General features: G+C 42.6%; 1 protein-coding gene and 1 long non-coding RNA gene across 2 annotated transcripts in view; both read left to right on the top strand.

The window, feature by feature from the left end:
- Nucleotides 1–12,579, top strand: part of LOC118598206 (zinc finger BED domain-containing protein 4-like) — a 16,291-nt gene extending 3,712 nt beyond the window's left edge. The window contains exon 5 of the mRNA XM_036210675.1: nucleotides 12,148–12,579. Within this exon, the coding sequence (XP_036066568.1) occupies nucleotides 12,148–12,485 (338 nt within the window). The 3' untranslated portion in view covers nucleotides 12,486–12,579. The remainder of the gene's footprint in view (nucleotides 1–12,147) is intronic.
- Nucleotides 7,963–10,133, top strand: LOC118598156. Its single transcript, XR_004947267.1, has 2 exons — nucleotides 7,963–9,270; nucleotides 9,822–10,133. It is a non-coding gene; the product is annotated as an uncharacterized LOC118598156 (long non-coding RNA).
- Nucleotides 12,580–19,684: the final 7,105 nt, after the last annotated feature.

Here is a 19,684-nt window from a genome sequence, read left to right as displayed (position 1 = left end):
GTAAAGCCTGAACCATTAAAGAATTGACAGAAAATTCCAATTCTTTGAACTTGGACCCTTTACTGGTCCCTCTGAACAAACAAACAAACAAAAAATCTAATATGATTTTTTATATATGAGTTCGGGCTGCACGGTGGCGCAGTGGTTAGCGCTCTTGCCTCACAGCGAGAAGGCCCCGGTTCGACTCCCGGCTGGGACCTTTCTGTGTGGAGTTTGCATGTTCTCCCCGTGCATGCGTGGGTTTTCACCGGGGACTCCGGCTTCCTCCCACCGTCCAAAAACATGCTTCATAGGTTAATTGGTGACTCTAAATTGCCCCTAGGTGTGAATGTGAGAGTGTATGTGTGTGTGATTGAGGCCCTGAGACAGACTGGCGACCTGTCCGGGGTGTACCCCGCCTTCGCCCTTCAGTAGCCGGGATAGGCTCCGGCACCCCCGCGACCCCGAAAGGGAAGAAGCGGTCTGGAAGATGGATGGATATATATGAGTTTCAATTTGTATCATATTTGATACATCAGGCCACAGAGCTCAAATATTCATCTCTTCCTGAACTAATAAAAACATGGCAAGACCCAAACAAATACAACAAATTTGAAGTTCAAAACATAAAAAGGGCTACCATAATGCAGCAATGAAAAATCAATCAATGGAACTGACTGGGTGGAAGTCAGGAACCAATTTATTTTGCATGGTGCTAGGCCTGAAAACAGTTTGTCCCCTTGTTCAGACAAAGATGTACTCTGCATTTCTGACAGTAAATCTGGGTAAAGTGACCTGTGCATTGCTTGCATCTCTGTTTGGTTTCCCATGTTTGGTAATGCTCAAGGCCACCCTTTCTCACATCAGAGGGTACCTCAGTGGTTTTTCTCTTGCGGGAGAGGTTTACCACATGTTTTGACCTTTCCTGGACTCGTGAGGGCTGTACCCACAGAAGCCTGAAATTTTTGCAGTGGTTTGGGTTTCTTACTGGGCTGCAGTTTCTCCAGGTCTCTTCTGTAGCGGATCCATGCATTGACTATTGCCACTGTCACAGTGTGCCACCAAATGTAAATGTACCATCTTCTGGATCTGTAACTGAACTCGTACAATGCAGACAGCATGTCAAGAAGGTCAACACCTCCCATGAATCTGCTGTATATGTCAATAATGGCTGGTCTGGGAACCATTATGTAGGTTTTTGCTTTCCAATCCTAACACCTCACATTGCCCACTGGTTCATCCATAATCATTTCCATCCATATTTCCATCCATAATTTCATCCATGTATTTTATATTACATCCATAATATTTTTATCTATAATTTCCATCCATAATCATGTTCAGAACATCTTCCACACTGTATTTTTTTGCCATCTAAAAAATGTTGTGAAAGCAGTAATCAAAAGGAAACTACAAGTAATTTTATCATGACCACACCAAACTAGTCAATCATCATAATACAGCAAGTTACAAATGTAGTTTCTTTTTACACTAAATATACCAAGCTATGTAATTTAAAAATAAAAAAGCACTTTATGTTGCTTGATGTTATATATGATGCATGAAATACAATAAAATGATAGTTGACTTATTTAGGGTTACATGAACTTAAATCCCTGCTGTATCAAATTTGATATGGCATTTTCAACATTGATTTACTAATATATAGTTTCTGAAATTTTAATATTTTTCACCCTGCATCAACTTGGTAACTTTTCCCATTGATGTTTTAGTACAAATTTGAATGTTTTTCTTACCATAAGCCTTTCAAATTTATCAAGGTTCTTCTTCTAAAATCGCAAGTGTCCAATTCCTGAAACATGGCAGCCTTGTAGTGCCACTGGAGAGCCCTACAATGAATTAATTACTGCCCTCTGGTGGATTATCTGTGCACTGCATGTGTCTGATTGTATACATCTGGTTTTTCAGGTAAAAAAATGTTACACTACTCTTGTGGAGGGCTGACAAACTCATGTATCAAATATGATACGTTTGGCGTTATAGGGTTAAAAATGAACTCATGCGTCAGTCTAACGTTGATGTAAAATAATGAAATTTATATCAAAGTGTGGCAGTTTCACCCATCTGAAACTCCACACAGGAACTAATAGGGACTAATAGGTTTGGACATCAGGTTAGTTCCAGTCGTGGGGAAATCATCTGCTACTACTGTCAGCAACCTGGTCACAAGGCCTCAGATTGTCCCATCAAGAAGCAAAAGCTTTCAGGTTATTGCTATGGTCCCTGTAATGATGACTTAAATAGACAAAGTACCACCATGGCTGCGCCAGGAGAGGGGAGAGGTAATGTGGCAGTTTCACCCATCTGAAACTCCACACAGGAACTCACACATGCACAACATACATTCAGGGACCAAGCTAATGCCAGTTGGGTGGGTGCACACACTCTACTGCAAAACATCTAAGCAAGATCCCTGATAACACTACAAACACACATGCACACAGGTTTCAATTCCTTTATTATTTTGGGTATTTTGTTTGGATGTATTATGTTAAATTGTATTATGTTTTTTTTCTGTTGCTGACTTGTTTGCTTACCTTTCAGTTGTATTTCCTGGTCAAAGGACCCGAGCTCTGCTTTTGGCAGGCTTTTGTAGTGCCTGACCAAAAGTCAGTCATTAAGCCCGAAGTGGAACAACCTGGTCCAGGGGAGGGGCCATGTATTATAAATTGCCATGTTCACTGTGTTTGAGGGGGGTGGTGTGTCTAATGTTGGCTTCAATGAGGCTGTTGCCTGCTGTTAAATAAACACAAAAGTATTTTTCATAGACACAAAGTGTATGTCTGTTGCCTTTGCCTTGGACCTGCTAGTCACACTCTGGACCAGAGTGTGACACAAAGAAAGCAATTGAGTGAGCTAAATTGTGTTAAAAAAATAAAAGAGATTTATTTCAGTGAGTAAAATCCACGCTTGTTTGAGTCTGCTTCACTTTGTGCTTAAACGTATTTAGGTAAAAGTTTTCCCGCAGAGATAATTGTATGTTTAGTATAAAAAAAAAAAAACTTGAACTTTTTTCTTTTTATTTTGTTCAGTTTTTCTAAATCAAACTTTGACTTAAACAGTTCTGAGGATTTTCAATGTTGACTGAGTTTGTGTTGAGGAGACATTTGTGAGTTTGTGCTTTGGAGCTTCATGCTGTGTGAATACTGGAGGAGGAGGATATAAGATCTTCTTTGGATCTGGAACCAGATTAATTGTTCACCCCAGTGAGTCCATGATTCTGTCATTCAGATTTTGTTTCTGATGCATTTTTAAAAGTCAAACTCCAGTGCCAAAACATCAAAGGAAATAATTATTTGTTTATTACAGTACAAGCTTCTATTGTGAAAGTACACGTATGTCTAAAATAACAACTGGTTTGAAAATTGTTTAAACCAGTAATCATTTGAATTAAAGCTAATCTACATTCTTATGTCAGAAATATTATTTCATGATGGACATGACTTGGTTTGAAATTATGAGGATAAGTTTGACATTGTTTTGGACCTGAAGCCAAATGACTGGTTCAAACCAGGGACTTTTGTTTTTTTTTTTCTTCAACAACAAAATCGTCAAAAAAAAAAGAATGTTTAATAGTTTTACATCTAGAAAAAAAAAAGACGAGATTTCCAGTTTGTAGAGATGTGAGTCGGTGCTTTGGAGCTTCATGCTGTGTGAATGTTGGAGGACGAGAAAAGCTGTTCTTTGGATCTGGATCTAGATTAATTGTTCACACCAGTGAGTCCATGATTCTTTCATTCAGATCATGTTTCTGATACCTTTTTAAATTTAAACTTCAGTGTCACAACATCAAAGGAAAGAATTATTTTTTGTTTAACTATAAGCTTTTATTGTGAAAGGATACATTTTTACAACTGGTTTGAAAATCCTTCAAGCAGATCATAATCTAGATCAAAATTTATATAATTTACAGTTTTTATAAGATAAAGATAACTTAGGGTTGATTGTAATTCAGTTTCAAATTCTAATTCGTAAGAACGAGTTTTCCAATGTTGTCGCCCAGAACCAGATCAAGGATTCAGACCAGTAAAATGTTTTCTTCTTCTTTAGAATATTCAAACATTTATTTATTACACAAAAGACACAATAAATGTGTAAAATATTCAACAGTTTGACGTGCAAATAAGATGAGATCTTCAGTTGGAAAATATGTGAGTTTGTGCTCAGCTTCATGCTGTGTGAATGCTGGAGCACAAAAGATCTTCTTTGAATCTGGAACCAGATTAACTGTTGAACACAGTAAATCTGATTATTGATTGTTCATTACATGACGAGTTTAGGATAATTCCGGTTTAAGAAAGTAAGGAAATAAACTAGTTATTTAGAGTCAGCAGACAGAATTGAAAATTTAAATGTGTTTCACTTTATAGTCTCTGAGTTTGTGTGTCGGAACTTCACATTGCGTGACTCAGTTTGGAACAGACAAGCTGCTGTTTGGATCTGGAACCAGATTAACCATAGAAACCAGTGAGTGTGTTTAGACTGGTTTGTAATTGAACACGGTGATGTGAAATTCAGAAGTCTCGATTTGTTTCATAAAGTTGTGGTTGTGTGTGTTGGGCAGGAGGGACAGTTTGTGTTCTGGAGTATAATGTTGTGTGTCTGATGGAAGATACAAAACCGTATTAGGATCCAGAACCGGTTTAATGATTGAAAACTGTAAGTTTAGATCAAATTCATGATGATTCCAGATAACAGAAAATGTTTAATGTTGGATCAGGTTTAAAGTGACGGTCAACATAAAACACAAATAGAAGTAAAAAAAACATTAGGATTTAAAGTTAATCAGAATAATTTGTTTTAGTGTGAAAGTGATTTTTCTGTTTTTTAGGAAGCAGTTTGTAGTCGAGGATCAGTTCTTGGGTTCTTTAGTTTGTGTTGTGAGTCTATGCGTTGTGTGTCTGGTAATACAGGCAGAATTATCTTTGGACCTGGAACCCGTTTATCCATTGAAAGCGGTGAGTTCAGACGATTTCTTAATGTTTTTTGTATTATTTTAAGGAAGTTTGCTCTTAGTTTACCTCTTTGACTGAAATCGAGTTCAGTTCAGATCCCGGTTCAGGCAGAAATATTGGTAAACAGCACATTTACCGTGTAGTTAAATTCTTTAATCCTATCTTGAGAAAGATTGTAAGTGAATGAAAAGTTGATTTTTTGAAGCTCCATTTTCATGTGATCGTCTGTATGAGGCAAAAGTTGTTCAGTTTGTGTTGTCGCGTTTCCTGTTGTGTGAATGCTGCAAATAAGATCCTCTCTGGACATGGAACCAGACTGATTGTAGAAACCAGTAAGTTCACACAATAATATTTATACCAGTGGCGGGCCGTCAGGGCCTGCAAGGCCTTCTCTGCTGGCCTAAAAATATCTGAATCACAGACTGATATTAATTATTTATTTCCGTGAATACGTATTCTATAATTCCAAATGCTCTGTCTTCGTCCTTTCATTGCTGTCTCCCTGGTTGCGCTGCTTCCAGACGTGTATTTTCCTATTTAAGCATTAACCAATCACATTGCAGCACCATTTGTTGCTAGGTGAAGGTCAAGGATGATCCGTGTGACAAGTGTGGCTAGAGAAGCATCGGCCTCTGTGGCAGAGAAGACAACAGCAAACAGATCAACTAAGTTGCTGCCCATAGATGAGTTATTTCTTTTCCTAAATTATCTATCAACTGGATGCACACAGAGAGAGCTTGGGCACCGATTTAATATCCATCGGACAACAGCCAGCAGGATCATCACAACCTGGGCCAACTCTCTTTACTGTGTACTGGGAGCCATTTGCATCTGGATGACACCTGAAGCAATCACAGCTAACCTACCTCCTGAGTTGGAGAGAACGTCAGAGCCAGGTAGAAATCTGACTGTTTGCTTCGTGGCTGGCTGCTCCTCTTCCTCATTTACTTTTTTTTTTTTGTTTACTGATTCACACAACAATTTAGTTTTGCATTACATTTACTGACATTTTAAATTAATAAATGATTTATTTGAAATCTATATTACCTTGGTCTCCTTTTGTGTTCTTTAATTTCCCCTCAAGCCGGCCTGACTTACTGAATATTAGTTTGAAGGGACAGTTCACCCAACAATGAAAATGAGTTCATAATTTTAACACTCATGTAGTTACAAATCTGTAAACATTTCTTTGTTCAGATAAACACAAAGGTAGATATTTTTAAAATTGTTTGTAACCAAACCGTTTGTGGACCCCATTCACTTCCATGGTATGAATAAAATGAAACTATGGAAGAGATTGGAGTCCATAAATGTTTTGGTTACAAATATTTCTCAAAATATCTTCATGTGTGTTTCATCAGAACAAAGATATTTAAGTGGTAAATCCTTAAAGTATTACAACTCTGTTTAGCACATATTTTCTAATCAGTTACGTGACAAATTTAAATAATTTGAAACAACTCACATTATAATGAGATATCAACAAGAACAAGACAGTTCTACTGAGAATTCATTTTATTACAGCAAATATTTACAGAGGTATGTGTAGAAAAACAAGAGGTCTGCTCTCTCTCTTATGTTTTGCATCACATCACATGGTTTGGCAGACATCACAGCCATCTTCTCGACGGGACCTGGTTTAACACCCTGTGAATATAGACAATAAGCAGTGATGAGCGTATGTGATGTGTGTAGATGTAGTATTGAAATTATTGTAACATTATTACAAGTCTTACCAAGGTTCTTGGCTTGTGCCACTGTTGTTCACTCTCCGTACAGCTCAGCACTGGTGGAACAACTGGAATGTCAAGCTGAGAATAATGTGCAGACCGGAAAAGTAGAGCCACACAATGGTTGCAGAGCACTGATCCAGCTACACATGTACAGCTGTGATGGGCCAGCTCAACAGGGATGGAGTCCTTCAGACCCACCTGTAACAAGATGTTAAAAAAATATTTTTTAAAAAGTGGCATAACTGATTTGTCATACATTAATATGGGCTACTCAAGTAAGCTCCCATTTATTTTTGTACACTGTTAAAAAAGCTAGTAACATTTTAACTTTTTTCTTGTAAACACTGTTAGTAAATAGATTAATAATCTTTTTATTTTAATGTGGTCAGTGGAGCAGTCTTATTTGATTTGCAGGTACACTCAGAATCCCCACTTAAAAAGTACCAAGATTGCAGTATACCTACTTAAACTTAGCAGGTTTATAATAAAAATACACACAACCAGTTGATAATCAGATAAACGTAATGTATTTTATAACACTAATAAAGTATGTCGTAATATTGACACGCTAGCTAGCAGCTGAGGTATTGCTACTCACCTTCAAAGTTGTGGATGTAACTTGAAATGTACAATCGAAATCCTTTTTCACGCTTGCAACCGGGGGCAGGTGAACACTGGTCGACAATCCTGTATATGTCGTTCACGTCGATTTTCGGGAAACCTTAGACAACGGGTGAAATATGCCATCTTCCGCAATCAAAATCTGCCGTGTCGCTGCTATAGAAGTCGCAAACCGGAAATGGTCGGCCTCACACTCAAGGCGGCGGAAGTAGAACTCCTTAGTTACGTGCACGGAGCCTATTAATCTGGTTCCAGATCCAAAGAAGATCTTATATCCTCCTCCTCCAGTATTCACACAGCATGAAGCTCCAAAGCACAAACTCACAAATGTCTCCTCAACACAAACTCAGTCAACATTGAATATCCTCAGAACTGTTTGAGTCAAAGTTTGATTTAGAAAAACTGAACAAAATAAAAAGAAAAAAGTTCAAGTTTTATTTTTTATACTAAACATACAATTATCTCTGCGGGAAAACTTTTACCTAAATACGTTTAAGCACAAAGTGAAGCAGACTCAAACAAGCGTGGATTTTACTCACTGAAATAAATATCTTTTTTTTTTAACACAATTTAGCTCACTCAGTTGCTTTCTTTGATATAAATTTCATTATTTTACATCAACGTTAGACTGACGCATGAGTTCATTTTTAAAGTCAAAGCACAAATTATCTAAAAAAAAACTCAAATTACCTGACAAATTCTTATTAAGCACTAAATATAAAGAATTAAAATAGTTTTTCAGGCAATTTAGAGTTCTTGTTTCATAAAACAAATTGCTAAAATCTGTAATTGAATGATTTCCAACGTTAAAAAATATCTTATTTTGGGAATTCTTACAAATGTAAAATGGACCGGTTCGGGAAACCAGGAGGACGCACGGACTGATCCTGGTGGAACGTCTTTCTGAGGGAGAGCTTCCCTGCTTTTGACCAGCGCCGGGTCGTCGCTGGCCGTTTGTCGCTGGCCGTTTGTCGCTGGCCGGATCCTCAGAAACTCCTCCCGCGTCGTTGTCTGAGAAAAAACAAACAAACAAGCAAAATGAGTATATTTGCTTATAGACTCTATAAAAATAATAAATAAATAAAAAATAGTCATACTACAAACCTTCAGGGTGGTGGTGGTGTAGAGCTGTCGACGTATTTTTTTTTTAATGCGGCTTCTGTGAAAGAAAATGCATTTTTTAACAACACATAGTGTGTGTGTGTGATAGGGTTCGCTAGGAAACATACTCTTCCTATTCGCTAGGTGGGGATCTAGAGTCATTTAACCGTCAAAGAAAATACATACTACTCCAATTCGATAGATGGCGATCTCGAGTCTTTTTTAACCGCCGAAGAAGAGGATGTGACGTCATGATTTACCGCGTGATTCAAAATGGCTGCACTGTGGTTCACAAGACGGGAGGAAAAAGAAAGAAAAAGGATCAAAACTTACCGACGGTTCCCCTTTTCCTCTTCTTCGGAGCAGCCTTCGTTGTTGGAACCCGATCCTGAAGCTCCGAGTCGGCGTGTTTCTCTGGACCCGTCGGGCGCTCGCTTCGGCTTTCGCCGGCCTGGACCCCGGAGATTGGCTGTGGATTACCCGGAGCCGTACGCTCGTTGACGGGTTGCAGGGTGGTCTAAGGCTGGGGGTTAGGCTGAGTCTGAGACGCCTTCTGTTTGTTTGGTTGGAAAGCTCGGGGTGGGTCGCTGCTGCTGCTGGAGCATCTGAGTTTGACCGACGGCTTCCCGCGGTGATGGCGGCTGCTGCAGCCGAGTTAGGTCTGAAGTCCCCCGCTGGAGCCTTGGAGTGGTTCGGGAAACCCGGAGGACGCACGGACTGATCCTGGTGGAGCGTCTTTCTGAGGGAGAGCTTGCTTCGGAGCAGCGCCGGGCGGGGCAGCGACGCTCAGAGGTCCGGTGAAGACGGCCGGGTTTTTCTGGACCACGCAGTTCTGAGTTTCAACTTCCCCCAGGAATTCTGTAAGTCAAATAATTATTTTATTAAACACACACGCTCGCGCATTAAGAAAATATGTGTCATAAGAGAGAGAACCTTACCCAATTCGGGTTGACTCAAGTCGATAAAATCTGTGAGTTAAAAATGAAGAAATACTGGCGGTTAAAAATGATATAAAGGTTAAAATAAATAAATATTTCTTACCATCAAAGAAGTTATCTGTTTGATTGCGGTGAACATCGGCTTGAGTTTCTTTAAAAAACAAAAAACATGCTTTGCTTAAGAATGTTTCAAATCAGCTGGATTTTCATTCAGAAGTTTGACTCACCTCTGGCCTTTCCGTTGGTAAAAAGCGACATGACGCTCAGAAGCTTGGAGGATATGCCTGGACTTGTCTGACTCTTGGTCAACAGTGAGAGTATTTATCCAAGAAAAGACAAAAGCTGTACTCGATTGATGGGGTGTTACCCGGGTTCACAATAGGCTTCCTGCTTCCTCTCCCATCATCTACTAAGGTCTCTACATGGTTGTTGGTGGGGAAGTCTAACTTCCCTTTTTCTTTCTGCATCCCCAGACGCTTCTCCATCAGAAGGTCCATCGGTGTCGGAATGGCCGCCTCTTCTTTGGAACAGACGGGCTCCTTATTCCTTTCCCGCGAGCTAAGATCATTAAGGTATCGTCAGTCAGTAAGTGTTAAGAGTGAGCATCAAACAGATGGAGGATCTCATGGCTTTTTTTTTTTTTTCTGCGCTTCAAGGAGAAGACCCGTTGGTGTTCGCGCCTCCTAGGAAACAGACGGCGGGATCTCCTTTCTGCTTCCTTTCTCGCCGCTGCTGGGTGTCGGAAGGCGTCAAAAGTAGAACCGAAATAAAGTCTACTTAAGGAATAACGGTTGAATTCTTTTATTTCCTGTTCATCTCACCATCCTCGTCCGGAAAAGCTCGGAGGAGAGGATCTAGGGAAGGGTGGGGGCGGACCCGTCATAAAAAGGGCATCCGGCCTCCCTCCCCCCTCCTTCAGGCAGGCAGGCAGGCTGTTAGGTAGTCTGTAAGAGGACCCCGAGTAAAGCGTCAAAAAACAGAGGGCAAGTTTGAAAGTTTTATTGCAGAGGGGTGCAAGTCCGGGGTGAGGTGAGACCGAGGCTTGGAGCTCGGCTGGCAGGCAGACTGCATGAGGGCTGAAGCTTGGCTGGCAGACAGACTGGATGAGGGCTGAAGCTTGGCTGGCAGACAGACTGGATGAGGGCTGAAGCTTGGCTGGCAGACAGACTGGATGAGGGCTAAAGCTTGGCTGGCAGGCAGACTGGAGTTTAGCTGGCAGGCAGACTGGATGCAGGTTGAGAGCTTAGCTGGCAGGCAGGCTGGATGCAGGCTGAGAGCTTGACTGGCAGGCAGGCTGGATGCAGGCTGAGAGCTTGACTGGCAGGCAGGCTGGATGCAGGCTGAGAGCTTGACTGGCAGGCAGGCTGGAGTTTAGCTGGCAGGCAGACTGGAAGAAGTTGTTCGAGCAGGGATCTCGCACGTCTGGTTTTCTGGTCAAGAAGAATCTGACAGGGAAAAGCTGGAGAGGCAAGGCATAAATAGCTGACAGCACAGGTGAGGCAGATGAGCAATCAAGGCAGCTCAGCAAGGCAGGGAAAAGGAGGGGCTGAGAGGAGCTCAGACATGACACAGGCACTCAGGAAGGATGACACCTTGCTTGGAATTCAGAGACTCTGAATCCCACAGGGGTTTTATATAAAGTTTATATCGATTTGATATCAAGTTTATATCGATTTGATATCAAATTGATATAAAGTTTATATCAAATTGATATCAAATTGTTACGTCATCACATCGGAATGTAGAGGTCAAAGGTCACCTGTCAAAATGAGTTTGATGGAAAGGACATACTATATCTCTCTCACTAGCATCAGCAGAGCACTCACAGAGCATTTCTATATGAGATAATATCTTGTTATAACGAGAAAACGAACTTTGTTTTCTTGTTATAAGGAGATCATCAAGAACGGAAAATGTAGTGTCCCTCTCTCCCTTTCCTGCACAGAGATGCAGAGACTTCACTTGATTAAAGTCTCTTCGGTTTGTCATTCACAACAAAAACAGTAGAAAAAAACACTCAAATGTTTTTTAGTCTATTTTTTATTTATTAATGGATCTACACTCCTCAAACCTCTTAACTCCATCTCATCCTCCCCTCCCTTAATTTTACTAAAACCCCCGAACAAACATGTTGATTGATAGAACCCAGGGCTGACCAGTGTGCCTGCATGGTTTTTCACTGAACTCTGGACTTAGCTGACCCCAACAGCCACTCGGCCCAACTCAGTCCACTACTGTCATTTTTATAAAATCATCAACAAAACAAAGCAGTTTTTCAGAAAAAATGTCACCACTATTAAATCAATCAATTACAGTTCTGATGTTTGACATTTTCTCTGATAAACTGCTTTGTTTTTCTGCTGATGAGCTGAGCTCAGTGAACGCACCATGCAGACATGCTTGACAGCCCTGGGTTCTATCAACCAACCTGCTGTCGGGAGTTTAGGCAAATGAAAAGAGTGGGGCTGTGTGCATGAGACAGAATTAAGACGTTTAAGGAGCATAGATCCACTAATAAATAAAATATAGACTCAAAACAATGTGTTTTCTCCTCCTGTTTTGTTGTTAACCACAAAATAAAGAGAGTTAAATCAAGTACAGTCTGTGTTTCAATGCGGGATAGGGAGAGAGGTTCTTCATTATCTAGTTATAACGTTAAAACAAACTCTATTTTCTCGTTATAACAAGGTAGTGGATCTCGTTAAAATGAGAAAACAATCCAAAAAAAAGGTAGGGGAGGCTGTTTCGGCTTCCGTATTAAATTGCAACGTCTTACAACAATTTGCCTTTCGTCTGAAGGTGCAAGCCCGATGCAAGGAGTGTCAGAAGTGCACAACTTCTTTTCGAGTTGTGTTGAAGAGGAGAGCAAGGACACTAGGGATGAGGAGTCACAGGGGCGACAGTCGGTGGTCCAATACCTGAATGACACCAAATTAACACGTCTTCTGTCTCTTCTTGACTTCTGGAGGGAAATGTCAGGTGGTCTTGAAAAAGTCGCCAAGAGACTACTAATACCTGCAACAAGCACGTCATCAGAACGTTGCTTCAGTGTTGCTGGCAGGCTCATAGAGGAGAGGCGTTCCACACTTGCACCGGAAAATGTGGATGCACTACTATTTCTCCACAGCAACTCATGAACTGAACTTATTACAGCTGTAGTGTTGTGTTTGCCTGTTGCTTGTTCTTTCTTCTTCTAAACAGGCAGAGGTGCAGTTTTTCTTGAAAAAACATTTAATGTTTTTCCCTTTGGGCTCCAAAGGAGTTTCACTCTTGATGTTTGAACTTTGCAATAAATAATTGAAGTGTAACTTTACGTTTGTGTTTATTTATTTATGAGGCTTTTTTTTAATTCTCTTTCTGTTTATTCCCTGGTGGGGTTCGATGGTGCTGGAGAAACTTGGTGGCTACTGGTTGGAAGTGGGTTTGTTTCCAGCTCATCACATATTCTGCACACACCAATTTGAAGTATCCAATCAACATGCCAGGATCTTTGGACAGTAAGAAAAACAGGGATGCCTACTACTTAGTTAATCCACGCATGAACGTCAGATTATGACCTTCACGCAGAAAGATTATCATTCCCAGCTGGGGAATCAGGCAGGTGACCTGGAGCCTGACTCACCACAACACTACAGTGCTTGAAAATGTAGAAACAGAATAAGCTACTGCTCTAAAACATGTTGGAAGCAGATGCAATTAAATTTAATGTTTTACATTATGACTAAATAAAGAAAAAAAAAAATAAGGGACCGGGACAGGAGCGGGATCATTTTGAACGGGAGTGGGACAGGAGTGGGAGTCAGATGGCTGGGAGCGAGATGGGACAGGATCATTTTTTTAACTTTGGTCCGGGAGCGGGACGGGACAGGATTATTCTTTGTGGGAGCGGGACGGGACAGGAGTGAAAATCCACTCCCGTGTCATCCTCTAGTGCTTACCCCCCCACCTCACACCCCTGCTAACTATGCTGCAAAGGACGCATGCTTCCGCTGTGGTGCCCATGGACATTGGTCAAGACACTGTCCACTGAAAGCCCGGAACCACCAAGATCGTGGACGTGAACGTCAGAACAGAGAACCTCCTCATGGGCGCGGACACAGAAACTTCAAGAGTTCTTCCCACCATCAAGGAACAAACTGAGGAGAGGGAGGGGTTAGAGGTCTGGATTCGGTGCCAGCTGTGGCCTCCCTGCTCAGATAAGAACGCACACACACACTTACATATTCTTACATCTCCCCACAGAAGATAGTGTTATGCGTCTCCCTATGACAACAGTCACTGTTTGTGAATTAATTGCTGACTCAGGAGCCACTTTTTCCATCATCCGTGCTGATTTTTTTATTTTTTTTATTTTAACACCCCTTTGAGTGGCCAATTTCTTTTTCTGTTGGTGCAAGTGGAACTGAGACAAAAGAAAATTTATCTGTGCCTCTCACGTGCACCTATCCTGAACAGCCCCCGTTCACACATATCCTTCTAATTTCCCCTTGTTGTCCCTTTAATTTAATGGCTCGTGACCTATTACTGAAGTTAGGCCTTCAACTCCGCTCCTCTCTCGATGGTATGACTGTTGAACCACAGCGTGAATGTGTTTACACTTTAGTTAATAAAATTTGCCTCCCAGATTCACTGCTCTCTTATCAATGACAGATCTGCTATGAACGACAGAATGAGCTTATAGCCTTAGCTAAAGACAGAGTTACTTTCCCAGCTCTCCAGATGCTACCAGAAAATGTTCATAGTACAGCCCATGTTTTTTTTATTTTTTCCGGGGACCCAGACCCAGAGTATGGAAGTGCAGTTTTTTGAATGCATGAATGATCATTTGTCTGTGTGCAGCCTTTTCTGGACTGCAACGCGCTGTGCGATGTCTGTTTCTTTGAGCTCCACCCAAGCCCCCCCCCTTTTTTTTTTGAGATTCCAGGAAGTGACCCTCACATTTCTTTGTCTAAAGGCCCTACTGATGAATGGAAAGATTTGGGTTCCTGGACAAGAGCGTGCAGCCATGCTCTGGATTGGCAGCGTGAGCCTGGCAGTTTGATTTTATTCGATTTTATTTATTTTTCCTCACAACAGGCCAGGCCATGAGAAGCCACGCCCCTATCTTTTGGTTATGGGTGCTTCCATTCCTGAACTGGAAGGTGTTCCTGATTGTGTCTGGGCCAAGCATAAATTTGATGTTGGTCTCATACGGAATTGTGAACCTTTGGTTGTCAACCCCAAATCTCACTTCAGACCCCGACGGGCGCAGTACCCCTTGAAGCCTGAGGCAATTGCGGGCATCACCCCAGTTTTTAACTCATTTTTGGAAGCAGGTATAGTCATCAGTGGCGGGCCGTGCATTTCACACCTAGGCCTTCAGTAGTGCTCCATCTGAATCAATCCAACCCTCATTAACTATTTTATGGCAATAAAACTTCTACTGCAGGTACAGCTGCCACACACACACCAAAAGCATAAAAAATAACCTGATAAAATTTCAATATTATGTAGGGAGATAGCAAAATTTTACTCACCAAAAATCCAGATTATTTAAACACAAAATCCATCCTTTCTATCCTCAAGAAGATTTCAATCACTCTGTCGTGCAGAATCCGTGCGTTTCGCAGATGGAAAGTGTTCCGTGGCTGTGATAAGCTGGAAAAAGCTGCATGCGGGAAATGTTCTGGTATTCCTGAAGCCTCTTGTGGTCCAGGAGGGAGACAAACATCAGTTTTTGTGATCGATCAAGGTCTGTGTCTGGAAAATAATATTGTCGGTAGTGCGCGCGAGGATTTTGCGCTGCAAGCGCCCGCGGTGCGTTCAGGGGCCTCGTAGATTTCCTCGTATCAGCTTCACTCCCGCTCAACGGAGTCACGGAACTCCTTTACCCGTGCCAGACAAAACTGTGCCACAACTTTACCCAGACATTCATTTTCCACCAAAAATCAGACGATGAGACGCTTTCCACTGGCAAAATCTTCAAACCTGACACGCCGCTCCTCGGCACCTGTGTCCGTCACATAACGCAGAACCAGAGCGAGCTGCGAGCTATCCAATCAAAGCTCGTGAAAATGATGACGTTTCCGAGGGCCCTCTAGCTGGCGTTGATTTCGCCTACTCCAAATCTGATTGGTTGAAGCAACAGTTTGGTCGACAATTATTTTATGCTACAGGGCCAGCAGAACTGATTGTGAAGGATTCCGGGCAGATTTCTTTGACCCTAGCAACAAATGGTGCTGCAATGTGATTGGTTAATGCTTAAATAGGAAAATACACGTCTGGAAGCAGCGCAACCAGGGAGACAGCAATGAAAGGACGAAGACAGAGCATTTGGAATTATAGAATACGTATTCACGGAAATAAATAATAATTAATATCAGTCTGTGATTCAGATATTTTTAGGCCAGCAGAGAAGGCCTTGCAGGCCCTGACGGCCCGCCACTGATAGTCATCCCCTGTGATGGTTCCACTGTTAACACCCCGAATTTGCCCGTGAAGAAGTATCGCATTCCTCCATTAGAAAAAAAAAAAAAAAGAAAAAAAAGAGAAGAAGTCATGTTCCTTGGCCATGTTGTCTGTGCAGAAGGTAAAAGCCTTTCCTCCAAACATCTCACTGCAACCCAACAGCCGGAGACTGTTAAACAACTCCTGTCTTTCGTTGGGTTGTGCTCATACTGCAGGATTTCTGTTCCAAACTTTTCAGAGTTAACCAAGCCCCTATAGTCCTGCTGGATCCACCCAAGCCATTCACACAGACTGTGGATGAGGGAGGGGGAGCTGCGTGGCCTCTGTCCTCCTCCAGGTTCTCTGGTGGAACTCTCGGACCAGTGGCTTATTTCTCCTGTAAGCTTGATCCTGTTGCTGCTGGACTTCCTCACTGCCCGAGTGCCATTGCTGCTGCAGAAAGGGCCCAGTAGCTTCCAGAGATCTTGTGGGCTATTCTGAAATTTCTGGTCCTCCGTGACGTCCACCTCATCCTGGCGGAGCACGGGTCATCTTTTCCCTTCCCAGATTCCTCAGGTGTCACATCTGTTTGCTCGAGCTGCCGAATTTCACTGTTAAAAGGTTTTCGGTCCTCAAATCCAGCCCAGCTACTGAGCTGCTCTCACCTGACGAGGGTTTCCCTCATGACTGTGCTGCTGAACTCTGACTGACTGTACCCCTGACCTAACATGACTGACCAAACGTTTGTGTTTCTGTTTTGTGTCCCTGTCTCTGAAAGTTGCTGCGCGGGTTATGCCATCTGCATGGCTCATGGGACTGCAGAATCCGCGTTTCTGTCCTCCCATTAGCCTGCTCGGGCACTTTAAATTTAATTTAATCAGGCGTGCGGAAAGTCAATAATTGAAATTGGATTATTTGCGACCGGCATTTTCAATTAGGAATAAACTAATAATTAGAAACTAATAATGATAATTAGAAAATATATTTGGTTTTTGAAGATTCACTTCTGCTCCAACACAGAAGTTACAAGTGGGCAAGTTGCAGAAACTCAGGGAAAATGTTTTGTCAAGCTTATCTCAGTTAGGAAAACAAAGGCTGAAGGCCCACAGGAGTCTGCGAGCAGAGCTGCTGAAGGCACAGATCGAGGTCACACACAGAGAGCTGTGATCAAACTTGTTTAGATTTTTAATGTGAATTATTACAACTGTTTTTTCCTGCATTCTCGTGTTGTTCTTTTCACAGCTTGGAGGGAGTCTGAAATGTTGTCATCGTCTCCTACTTCCATGTCTCTGTGGCCTGCTTTGATATGATGTAACAGAGATGGGGGAGTAACCTGCCTTTTCTCACAGGGCAGGAGAGCGTGATCAACTACACTGACATGATGGAGAAACGCCATAGGAATTTTTGCTTGAGTATTTGTTGATTGACTCCTTTGCAGAATGTCCAGAAGCCTGACCAGTAAAGGCTAACTCTTATTCTAACTCTAACTCTAACTCACTCACCTTCCTGGGATGGGGTTGTCCTGGGATCCTGCTCCTGGGGAGGCTGTATGGAGTGTGCATTGACCCTGCCCTCCTATGGAGGGTGGGGTCCGAACACTTGTTCTTCTAACCCTAACTAAAATGTCTAATCAATCCTTTTTTTTTTTCTCAGCACAGGTTTCCTGAACGGATCAAATCGGACAACAGGTCCCACTGTATGATTGTTAAATGTATAGATCTAACTTTAGAGCTTCAATTGGCAAAAATCTGTGCACAGAAAATTTTAATGGGTTTAAGCGCTTCTTACTTCTCTCATGACGTCAGATGCTTTGTGAATGCTAACACTCGATTCAATCCCAACGAGCTTCTACTAGGTTAATGGTTCCCAGGATCTGCAGGACCTCTGAGAGCGAACGCCCATCAGATGAGCATAAGGAAAATCTTAATGCGATGGAGGCTTTGTGTTAGCTTTGGCATCACAGGTAAGAGGCCGGGCTCCAGACTCTGACAGGCGGTGGAACCACAAGCGCTGGCTGAGCCCTTCCCGGTCCTCCTAACCACATAGACCGCAGTCGAGATCGCTGGGCGAGCTGCTTGGGTTCGTGCATCGTGCTGCCAGGAGGCTCCACCCCTAGACCAACACCCAGCCCCAGACCTGCAGCTCCTGAACAGTGGACTGGCCTGTCCAGCTGCATCGCCCCGGGGAGAACAGTGCGGAGTGAAATAGCGTCCCACTGCAACAGTAGCGTGCCAAGCTCCAACCCTTCAGTCTCACCGTGGAGAGTCCCCGCCCCTGGCATCTGTTCAGAGAGTTTGGCTGGCCCCTGAGAAGCACCACCTGCCTCCTTCTCGTCCTGCATCGACAAAGGCCTTGGTGCAGAGGGGGTTGCACTGGATTTGCAGGAGTGCGCGAGTTACGACCGGTACCTGTCTTACTCTGACAGGGACCCCCATGGAGGCACCGTGTTTGCCTACACGGGCTCAGACTGGAAACCCGTGGATTATATGGCTTCCCCCGCAGCTTGTGACTGGTCTCGCGCCCTAACATTGCAGTCCCACCAATGCTCACGTTCAACACCTCCACCTTCCCCCTTCCCCGCTCGACCCCCCCTAGAATTGCGTCCTGGACTAATGCTTCCTGTTTCCACATGACTATGTTCGTTTACAGGCCCAGCGCCACAAAAGACCCCTTCACTTATTTCTTCATCTGTAGCAATATTACCACAGTGTTTGATGTAGCTGCTTCATTAGGTGTTTTGACTGTTGGTCCTCATTTTCCTTCACAGCATGCAGTTGTTGTTTGTAATAGGGAGTCGGCGGTTGATGATTGCTTCGAGGTGAAGTCAGGTATTTCAGGTTCCACTAATAACTGGCTTCTCTTGACAGAGCAGGTTTCAAGTTCAGCGGATGCTGGTTGTGTTTTTTGCATGGGTCCCGGACCGCTTTTGAGGGTTGTTCCTCCGCCACCTGCCCTGAGTTACTTCTACATGTCCCATTAGTTGTCTCAAGCCTCCCCTGGCTCCGGATGTTCGTACTAAGAAGTTCCATTCCTGTTACCTTCTGAGACGAGGTCCCCTCCCTCTTTGATGTTAATGTTGCTATAGGTGCGTTTTCTTGTTTTACTGATAGTTCTGCAGGTCAGATTGGTTCCCTCGACTCCTCCTGGTGTGTGTTCTATTTTTGGAGATCAGTGCTGCACGTTTAATCCTAATAACAGTTAACCAGAGCTGTTGATGGCCTGCACACGCTTAGTGGTGACTTGAAAGAACATTCAGGTGTTAATACGTAGGTGTTGGATTTTTGGGAGTAAATTTTTGGGAAATATCGGGTCCTGGTTGTTTCTGTGCTTGTGTCCTTAGCTATGTTTTCCTCTATTGTCGTCCTCTGTGGAAGTTGCTGCATTCTCTGTATTCGTTCCCTGCTGATTGCACTTTTGACATTGCTTTCAGTAGGTGTGTTCCCCAGCTCTTTTACGGCTCCCTGACTGCAGGAGTCCGTCCCGCCTCGTCGTCTGATTTTGCGCTAGATTACTCCTCTGATGGTTCTGATGATGGTCAGACGGTTGTGTAGATTGATTAATTTCTTCGTCGATTGGGTAGTTAGATTTTGTAGTTTGTTAATTTTTTAATGGGATGATTAGGTTTCATTAGTTTGATTGGTTTTGTGTTGAATGATTAGATTTTGCTAGTTTGGTTGATTTTATTGGTTTTTGATTGATTTTTTTGTGACTTTTTCTGAGCCTCATTAATGATGGATTGTGTTAAACCTTTTTGGGGTCATGGTTCTGATGTGATATGAGGTCCCAGTGTTTTGTGTTCCTTTTTATCAGGGTTTTGATAGTCGTAATTTCCGCGTTTGTGTTGTTCCTTTTAGTAACAAGGGGATGGCGTGTCACGGAAATTATACATTTGCTTATGTCTCATCCTCTG

The sequence above is a fragment of the Oryzias melastigma genome, linkage group LG24 (assembly GCF_002922805.2).
Source record: "Oryzias melastigma strain HK-1 linkage group LG24, ASM292280v2, whole genome shotgun sequence".
NCBI classification, from domain to species: domain Eukaryota; kingdom Metazoa; phylum Chordata; class Actinopteri; order Beloniformes; family Adrianichthyidae; genus Oryzias; species Oryzias melastigma.
The sequence above is the reverse complement of the archived record's forward strand: the minus strand, read 5'-3'. Positions and strand labels throughout refer to the sequence as shown.